The 9,840-nt window shown below is 48.0% G+C and overlaps 1 protein-coding gene across 2 annotated transcripts in view; it reads left to right on the top strand.

The window, feature by feature from the left end:
* Nucleotides 1-4,761: 4,761 nt before the first annotated feature.
* GXYLT2 (glucoside xylosyltransferase 2) overlaps nucleotides 4,762-9,840 on the top strand; it is a 45,448-nt gene continuing 40,369 nt past the window's right edge. Inside the window, exon 1 of one of the 2 annotated variants that reach the window (XM_084840348.1) lies at nucleotides 4,762-5,282. In XM_084840348.1, coding sequence (XP_084696474.1) covers nucleotides 4,975-5,282 — 308 coding nt within the window. In that variant the 5' untranslated portion in view covers nucleotides 4,762-4,974. The remainder of the gene's footprint in view (nucleotides 5,283-9,840) is intronic. The other variant, XM_084840347.1, reaches the window with a different exon arrangement.

Genomic DNA, 9,840 nt, shown 5'->3' with positions numbered 1-9,840 from the left:
CAGAAATTAAATGAATCATTTCAGGTAACCATAGACACTGTTGTACATGGTGTTGGAGTGCTGGACCATATCAGCCTTCCCCAGCGTGGTGCTCTCCAGATGTTTTGGACCAAAACTTCCAGAATGTCTGACCATTGGCCATGCTGGCTGGGGGTGATGGGAGCTGAAGTCCAAAAACATCTGGAGGGGACCAGGTTGGGGAGGAAGGACCAGATGGTCTGATCCAGCAAGTCAGTTCTTATGTTCTTCTTGGGTACAAGTCCTCTCTTCATAAGGTGTGATCTTGAGGTAAGTTACTACCTCTCAGCATGAGCTCTTTATCTACAAAAGGGGAATAATCACAGAAACAAGGTGTGCTGGTGATAGCAATCCTTGTGATTTCCTCCCTAATATTTAGCAATATGCTTCCTCTGAACAATTTCTTTAAGCTCTCATTTATTGATGTGCATCCTGGTCCTATACAGAGTTAGGCAAGCCTGAGCCCACTAATTTCAATGGCCACCTGTGTCTAACTCTGCATAGAATAGAACTGCTATCCTCCATGATTCTTACTGTTTTTAAAGCCATCTCTGCTTGCAGCTATCACAAGATCCCACAAGTTACTTACATGTTAGTCCAAGTCCAACACAGTCTGCCATTTTTGATGGGAAATTAAAAAAAATATGATGCAGAGTCAGTGTCAGGGGTTGGTATCATTAGGTACCTGCCGAAGCCCATATCTCAGCAGGGGACACACAGCTGACCACCAGAGCCCTTGGGTGCTGCTGTTCTTGCCATTGCTGCCTCCTTGTCTCTTCTCTTGTCTCTGACCTAGAGGGACCTAGAGGGACACACATTCCTATTCTGCCATTGATGCGCATTCACTGGAACATGCAATGTAGAAGCTGTCATATTCCAGGTAAGATGATTTAAGAAATGTTTAATACCACTTTTCTTTTCTTTTGAAATCCTAAAGCGGTTTTCAAAGTATTTTTTGCCTAAACCAGTATGGTCTGCTTTGACTGGCAGTCGCTCTCTCGAGTCTCAGACAGAGGTATTTCTCATCACTTGCTTCTGGAGCTGCTAAGGGTCTGTTCTGTTTTATCTTGCGAGCCCTGTTGCAGTGAGGGCTTAGTGAGTCATTGGCCACTAGGAGGTCTCGGTTCACAGGGAGGACTTGGGGCAAAGCAGTTGCAGACGATTCCAAGCAAGCAAGAAGCAAGAATTAGTGAGACAGGAAATAAAGGAGCAGTATGACAGACAGCGCTGAGTAGTGGTGGGGCTCGAAGTCAGAGAAACTTCCTGTACATTGCTCCAACAAGCAGCAGCTCATGAATTAGGCTCAAGTATGATTTTGGCTTCCTTTAGGCTGGTTTGCACTTGCCTTCATACTGACTGAGGCCTTCTCACTTATAGGGGCCTGGTCTGTCTCAGGCTGTGACAACAGAGAGGTGGTTGCAGCAGGTGGAATGGCTGGATTCCTCACAATCTGGATGGCAATGTGACTACCTCTAGACACAGAGACACTGGTCCATGGGATCTTCCTGGGGAACCAAGACCTTAGGAGGTAGAAACCTCATGATATGCTTCTATAGGTGAGCCCTCACTTTGATCCTGTAGCTCAGGGGCCTCATCTCTGAGGATGAAGGGTCAGAGTCTTAGACGATGACAAATTTGGGACCTTTTTGTTTAACATAACATCAAGAAGAAGAATTCTACAAAGCGGGTTGACTATTTTCTGTCTTTTTGATTGGTCCTAATAAAGTAGGGGTGTAGAACCTCAAGCCCGAGGGCCAAATCTGGCCCTTTGGGGTTCCACAGATGGCCCTGCCACCTTCCCCTTTCTCCATTCACTGATTGTTTGGTGGTTTCCTGGCTTTTGTGAAGTTTTTCCCCATTCTAATGAGTTGAAATGCCTCTCTAGGGCTTAGTTACTGGTAGTAACAGCTTTAAGGAGCAATCCTATGGCCTTTAGTCAGCAGCTGGACAGCCATAGGATATGTTGGTTTCCGGGAACCAACCTCAGAGCCTCTGCTCTGAGGTCGGTTCCCTGAGAACCGAACTTTGCCCCCTCCCGCATTGCCTCGCAGGGAGCTCAGAACAGCCCCACGCTCCACACTCAGAAGAGGAGCGCGGAGTGGCCAAAACAGGGCGTTCTGGGGCAGGGAAGGTGGAAATGTTGGTACGACACATTCTATGTGTTGTCCGGCAGCCGCTTCCCCTGCTCCGCCTTCCTGCGTCTAGACAGCCAAAATCGGCTGTCTAGCCGCAAATGCAGGGCAGGAGAAGTGTAGAGGGAACAATCCCCTCCGTGCTTTCCTGCCCTGCATAGGATAGGTGGTCGCCTCTGAGTTCGGAGGTAGCCACGTATCCCGATAGGGTTGCACCCTCCAGCTAATATATGCAGATACTTTTGGCCCCCTCGTTTTGCCTTTGGTTCCACCCCCTTTTGCCTTTGGCCACACCCACCACTGGAATGTGGCCCCCAAAAGCTTCTCTCAAATGGAATTTGTCCCTAGGTCTGAAAGAGGTTCTGCACCCATCTAATAAAGGTTCATTTTTGAGAGAGCACATCACAGACGGAAGCACAAATCTCTTTCTCTCTTGAAGTACTGGTCCTAGTTGAAGAGTGCAAGCATGCACTTTCTGCTTCTGCTTTCTGTTCAGTGTTCAGGATGTTGCTTCTTCTGCTCCAAGTCTGCTTCTGATCGGCTCCAGCAGATCTCACAAGATCTGGACAATAAATGCATAAATACAGGGAAATACGTTTCCATAAATATTTCAAGCACAGTCTATAATTTCGCCTCAGTCAACCCCATTACCCTTCATGGTAACGGGGTTGCAGCCTGGGCTAGGCCCCTGGATCTCCAGCCACAGTAGACTGGAGATCCCATGCTTGGACTTTGATTACGAACATAGAATGCTGCCTTCTACGAGCTCAGACTGCTTTTTCATCTAACCCAGTACTGCCTACTCTGACCTGGGTCTCAGAACCTTTTTTTAGCTGGAGAGGACAGGGATTAAACTATGGGCCTTCTGGAAGCAAAGCATATGCTCTACTGCTGAGCTACAGTCTCTCCCTGAAGAGTCCTTTTGAATTACAGCTGTTCTGTATTAAGAACAGTTGGATCCCGCCATGACGAAAAGAGGCATTCATTGTTCAGAATGTTGCAAGATCTGGACAGTAGGTAGGAGAACAAGATACAAGGAAATAAGTTTCCATAAATATCCCTAAGCATCGAGACTGGCCCAAGACATTTTGCTGCCTGAGGCAAGCAACAAGATGCCCCCCTCCCCATTCCACATACAGAAGTCAACTGCTGGGTCTTAGTTCAACACTGGTGAGGGAACAGCATCCTGCTGCATGAGGGCAGCAGGCTTAGACAGTGCAGGACAGGCTACTTGGCACATGCAGCTCTAACTTCCCAACACCTCGCCACCTCTCCCCCCTGCCCAGCATGTGCTGCCTGAAGCAGCTGCTTCATTCTAATGGTAGGGCTGGCCCTGCCAAGCATGATCTACAATTTAGCCTCAATTTTTTTCCATCTGCCAATGTGGTTACAGCCTGGCAGTGGAGGCTGGTGGCTCTGATGTCAGTGGGGCAGTGAATCTGCGCCAGGTTTCAGTCAGAACTCTAAAGGAGCTATTCAGGGTGCAGAAACACCTTGGATAGCTCCATTAGAGTTCTGACTGGTTCTGACTGAAACCCAGAGTGGATTCACTGCCCCACTGACATTGAAGCCACCAACCTCCATTGCAGCCTGACCCAGATCTCTGGGCCCCAGTAAAGTGCACCTGCCCCACCACCCATGTTTGGCGAAGAGTCCTGTCAGCAACATGTAAACAGAGGCAGGAAGTTCAGGCAGGGTGACTCTGTACCAGGGTTGGCTCTACTTTGGGTAAATTAAGGCAGATGCTAAAGGCTGCAGATGCTGGGCAGTGTGGCCTTCTGAGATCCCACCATTCTCTTCTATTGGAGGATGTGCTGTATGTGATCCACCCTAAGCTAGTCTGTTGCTTTCAGGTGTTGGGGAGGTCATTGTCCCTTCACTAGATTCAACTGCCAAACCAGTCAGCTTCTGTACATGGAATGGAGGCGTGGGTGTTGCCATCTTGCCCATCACATCAGGCAGCAAAATAGGTGTCTGTTTTTGTTTTGTTTTTGAAATAGACGTTTTATTTCTGGTTTACAGATCAGTGGTAGAATGCATGCTTTGCACCAGGAGGTCCCAGGTTCAGTCCCCAGCATCTCCAGGTAGGGCTGGGAAAACTCCAGCCTGAAACCTTGGAGAGCCACTGCCTGGGCTAGATGGACAATACTGGGCTAGGTGGACTGGCAGGCAGTTTCTATGTTGGCAGGGCTGTAGCTCAGTGGTTAGAGCAGTTGCTTTCCACACAGGAGGTCCCAGGTTCGATCCCTGGCTCCTCGAGGTAGGGCAGGAAAACTGCTGCCTGTAACCCTGGAGAGCTACTGCCTGGACTAGGTGGACCTATGAGGCAGCTTCCTGTTTCTATCTTGGGCTGGCCGGAGTGCCCCTTTATTTTCATCTGTGGGCTGTTTTGGAAGGGTCTCTGTCCGTGTCTCTGTGTGAAAGGGCTTTTCTTTCAGACTATTGGGCCAGATCTTTTGTTGTTGTTGTTGCTGTTGTTGTTGTTGTGGCAAAATCGTCAGAACTTATGGTTTACATGCATCCAGATCGGCTGGCTGACTTTTTGGCGAGGTGCTACTCTGAACTTTACGGTAGGGGCTGCGCTCGCTCCTCCCTCCCCGCCTCTCCTCTCCCTCTTGGCCGCCGCACTCGGCGCGGGGCGAGGGTGGCGCCGCGCGCCGCCAGCTCCCTCCTCGCGCACAATGCCTGGGGCAGCGAGGAAGCAGCTTTAAAATGTCAAGGCTGGATCCAATTTGCCGGCGAGCGCGCGGGAGGATGGTGGTGACGGCGACGAGCGGCGGCGAGGCGGCGTCTCCCCGGGGCTGAGCCCGCCGCTGGGCGCACAATGAAACTCTACTGCAAAGTGGTGGCCCTCGCGCTCTGCCTGGGGACGCTGCTCTTGCTCTACCTCTTCGTGGGCAGCGCCGACGGCGGCGGCGACGAGCCGCCTTTGAAAGTGGCCCGCAAGGAAAGCCGCTTCTCCGCGCCTGGCGGGGACCTGCTGGCCCAGGCACGCTTCCGACCCGTCCCGGCTGCGGAGCCAGAGGAGGAAGAGGCAGCTCAGGTTTCCAAGAGGCGGCAGCAGCAGCCGCCACGTCTCCACAAAAAGACAAGCAAACGGAGCGCGGCCAAAGGGAAGTTTGCAAGCGTTAGGTAAAGCCGCCTTCCTTCGGCGTGGAGTTTTTGCCCCCTTTCTTTTCTGCTGTGCGTTGCTTTTGGAATGCCGATCGCGAATGAGTGATGAACGGCGTTGGGGTGGTGGTGGTGGTGGTGCTGCTGTTTCGTTTTAATTAGGAGAGTGGGATGGGTTTTTTGTTTTGTTTTGTCTTGCAAAGATTGGGGGTCCTCTTGTACCCTGATCCTCAAGTCGTTGACTTGGAAGGAAATTGGGCTCTTCACTGGTCTGACTCAGCGTGTTTCGCCTCATAGCAGCCCTGCGCCCCAGTCCTAAAAAGAATTTAAAAGTCCATGAAAGTTTACTTGTTTGCATTAGTTTGAAGCCTTGGGGTAATCTTTACAGGGTACGGATTAGCACATAGCCCTAATGTACCTTGTGTGTATCCCACAACGTATGAAAGAGGTACATCGCACGTTCGCGCGCACACACTATGTATACACTTGTGAGGTCCAGCGATTGGCCCTGAAAATGTTGCTCTTTTGCATGTGCTTCACAGTACACAGTTTGTAGTGCCTGCTGATTTTGCTATTCCTTTAGGACTGCTTCCCACTTAACTCTGGTTTGGATAACCGAGACCAGCTGCATGTGTTTTTCATCAGTACTGAACGGTGTGTCCACTTTTTGGGAAAAGATAGAGACACAATCCTTTACTGCTCAGTGCTTTTGTATATTTTTCTGAAAAGAACATTAATGTGCCACTCACAACCTGTACAGAGTGCTTTGCACTGTGGGATCATGCCGGGGTACAAAATGTCAAGTGAGAACCCTCAGAGATCCACTAGATCACAGCTTAGCGTGCAGTCTTAAATGGATTTGTTGAAGTGGGTAGCATAAGTAATCTAATGATTCAGCTTATAATATGAAAAATATGCACCCTTTCCAGAACATTTGTCAAAAAAAGAGCAACTGAAGTCATCCTCTGTTTAATTCATTTTGTGAAATATTTGTCCCCTTCCCTGCTCAGGTTGCTTTACTTTTGATGATTTTGCTACATAGAGATAATACTACTAATTCATTAATAAAGTACCCTTTTATTTCAGAAGGATGGCCTGCATTAGCTTTCTGATGCATGTACTTGCCCCAAATGAACACTGACAATGCAGTTTCACAACTGCCAGAATACATGTTTTTGAACGTCCAAATGTCCATTCTTCAGGGCAGAAAAACTTCTGGGATAGTATTGTGGGAGGAAAGAACACTGAGATTTCCCAATTCAGTGTCTCTCCCATAATTTTATGGATTTCCAGATCCATTTACATGTGTTTTCTTCCCCTTGAGCCTAGTGAATGGATTGATAGTTCTTTTAAGATAAGCTTGAGGCAGAATTTTAAACAGATTAAAAAGAATATGCTCCTTGACTGAATTTTCTTTTGAAGTAGTCGTGGCTAGGCTTATGAAGGCAGTGTTAATGCTGGATGCAAGATATGACTTTACAAAGAATTGAATTAAAACCAAACAAAACAGTGATGTCTACCCCATAGTGAAAACATTTGGAGGTAATAGTGCAGCACCTCTGTTTCTGTGACCTTGAGGGCCAAACTTGGTGAGACACAGAAGATTCATGTTTGGGATCTCCTGTCTCTTTGATTTTTCTTGTAAGAAGCAGCAGAGGTGAAGGGTAGTTTGGATCAGGACATTGGTTCTAGTGGGAGGGAGTATTTTCCCCATGAAAATTGGACCCACATCCCCAAAGATACTCCTTGCCCCCTTAGGGAAACGTACTTTGAGAGTCCCATTTTCTCACACAGGTAAAAGATGTGTGAGTAAAGCTCATCTTTGGGAAAGAGAGATCAGCCTTGAAAAACAGTTACTGAATTTCTTTATTCTAAACCAGCCTTCCCCAACTCGGGGCTCTCCAGTCTGCTGACTCATCCCCATCCAGCATGGGATGATGGGAGTTGTAGTCCAACACAGCTGGAGGCTGCCTTGTTGGGGACAGTGGTTCTAAACAATGCTACTGATTAAGTTACAGTGACAATTTAGAATAGATCTGTCAACACTAAAAGCCAAATCTGTGCTATCTTCTCTTGCCACTCCCTGCCCAAGCACGCACTAGTGTGTCGAAATGAAAACAGAACATCCTGACAGGTGTGCTAGTAGAATAATATGAAGCTGAATAATTAACTGAACATAGAATCATAAAATCACAGGGTTGGAAGGGGCCTACAAGACCATCGAGTCCGACCCCCTGCTCAATGCAGGAAGCCTGATTCCCAGGTCGTCTCCCATCCACGTACTAACCAGGGCCGACCCTGCTTAGCTTCCAAGATCAGACGAGATAGGGCTGTTGCTACGGTTTGGTTTCTGATAACAAACATCAAGGGTATAACTATATTGGGTTCAGGGTGTGTAGGGGGTTTAGGATGTAACTACTTCTGCAGTTACTTCTGTTCCAGCACACTTTCGAAACTTGAGAATGTAGGGCTGGTTTGAGACAGGGGGCAATGGGGACACGACTAAACTCGCAAGAATATCCACCTTCTTCCAGGTCACTCGGTGAAGATAAGAGAAACTCATCTCACAAGGGGGGAAAGCTGGTCGCTGTTAAGGAAAGCACCAAGCGGGAGGAAGCCTGTTGCCAGGCGGACTTCACCATGCAAGATTGTGAGGAGTAGTTGGGTCTTTTGCCAGGCTTACTAGGCAGCTCTGTTGCCTTTTCTGAACACCCCACGGTGTCAGGTTTGCATGTGACGAAAAACCACTCTGAAAACAAGCCACCGTGAACAGCCGAACAACAAATTGTGGGTACCCAGCATGGTTTGTCCATGGTAAACAATCCATGCTTAAGCCACTGTGCTGGCTTGCACGATGTAACCCACGCTGAGAGAACCCAGACTGGCAACCCACTGTGGGTTGCCATGTCGTGGGAAGCAGGTCAGTGTAGTGGAGAAGCCAGTGGCCCTCCGCTCACAGTACAGGAAAGGGAACTCCTAGTCTAGAGAGAAGCACCTGCTTACACCATCCTACCACCTCCAACGGAGAGCCAGGAAACATCAGCTGGTGTTGGTCTGGACTCAGCAAATGATAAATTAAGCCTAACGGATGCCTATTTGGTTGCAAAGCAGCAAGAATATTTGAATATGGTATCAAGCCACAGAAGTGATTAGTAACTCTGTTGAAGAATAAAGAAGATATGCCGGAAATAAGTGCTAAATTATATACAAATCAAGAAATTATCTACGAGTTCTATGTGAACTTATGTAAATCGAATAATCCCTCACAAGAAGAAATCCTTAATTATTTGGATAGTACTGTGAAGGTAAAAAAGGTAAAGGTGTCCCCAACCAGTCGTGTCCGACTCCAGGGTGCGGTGCTCATCCCCGTTTCTAAGCTGAAGAGCCAGCGCTGTCCGAAGATGCTTCCATGGTCATGTGGCCGGCATGACTGAACACCGAGGTACACGGAACGTTGTTACCTTTCCCGCCGAGGCGGTACCTATTTATCTACTTGCAATTTCTTGCTTTCGAACTGCTAGGTTGGCAGGAGCTGGGACTGAAGATGGGAGCTCACTCGGTCACGCAGCACCAGGGTCTCGAACTGCTGACCTGCCAGCCTTCCAGTCTGCAGTTCAGCGTCTTAACCACTAAGCCACTGCGGCCCCTTACTGTGAAGGTACATGCCTTACTGTGAAGGTACATGCCTTTAATTTAGACATTAATTAGAGCTTTTTATATAGTTGCAATTAGAAAAACATACTGCAATTTATGCTGGTTATGCTACTTTAAAAAAAATCCGGTGAAACTGAAATGCTAGAAAATAATAGGCTTTTAATTCAGGGAAGTATAGATAATTGCTGTGTGGTTTTCTGGATTGGAAAACTGCTCTCCCATCCCCTTTCTAGCTCATTGTGACCTCATCTATCAAATAAACCCTGTGTGCCTTTGATTCATGATTTCACAGAGTTTTTCTGAATGAAAGACTGCCCCATTCTCCAAGATCGTATTCTCTACCCTATTAAAGCGGCTGGTTTCTTACCAGCATTGTATCTGATTGAGAGCAAGGGATGTTTACTGTGGCCAGGCATGGATCATGGACTGAATTCAAATAGGTATATTAAGACAGGATTATTTTCCGTTAGCAACTGTACCTCCTGAAGTCATTTTTCTTTGGAGCATATCTCTTAGATTATCATGGACATTTTAGGCAGTGTCAAATGAACGCAGAGCTAACATGGTAAAGACTTCCCTGAAAAGGGGAAGCGAGGGCACAATCCTATACTTCAGTTATGCTGGCTGAGGGGGCGATAGCAGCCTTCCCCACTCTGATGCCCTCCAGATGTTTGGGGCTTCATTTTCCCTTCACCTCCAGCCAGTATGGCCAGTGGCTCCAGCACCATTGCCATCTCCATGACAGGCAGTTATGCAACAGGTAAGGGTCATCCTAACATGGAACTGGAGCCATGAGGGACACTGCACCTGCTACCCTGCTGCCTGTTCAGTGCTGCAGTGACTGCTCCACACGTCTTTCCCTTTCAGGAACTCCTCCATCCCAGATGGTGTTCACTAAAGTCTACGAATTTGCCGCATGTGTTGT

The sequence above is a fragment of the Heloderma suspectum genome, chromosome 2 (genome assembly GCF_057233095.1).
Source record: "Heloderma suspectum isolate Gila_16-S chromosome 2, 16-S_ref, whole genome shotgun sequence".
Classification (NCBI taxonomy): Eukaryota; Metazoa; Chordata; class Lepidosauria; order Squamata; family Helodermatidae; genus Heloderma; species Heloderma suspectum.
The sequence above is the reverse complement of the archived record's forward strand: the minus strand, read 5'-3'. Positions and strand labels throughout refer to the sequence as shown.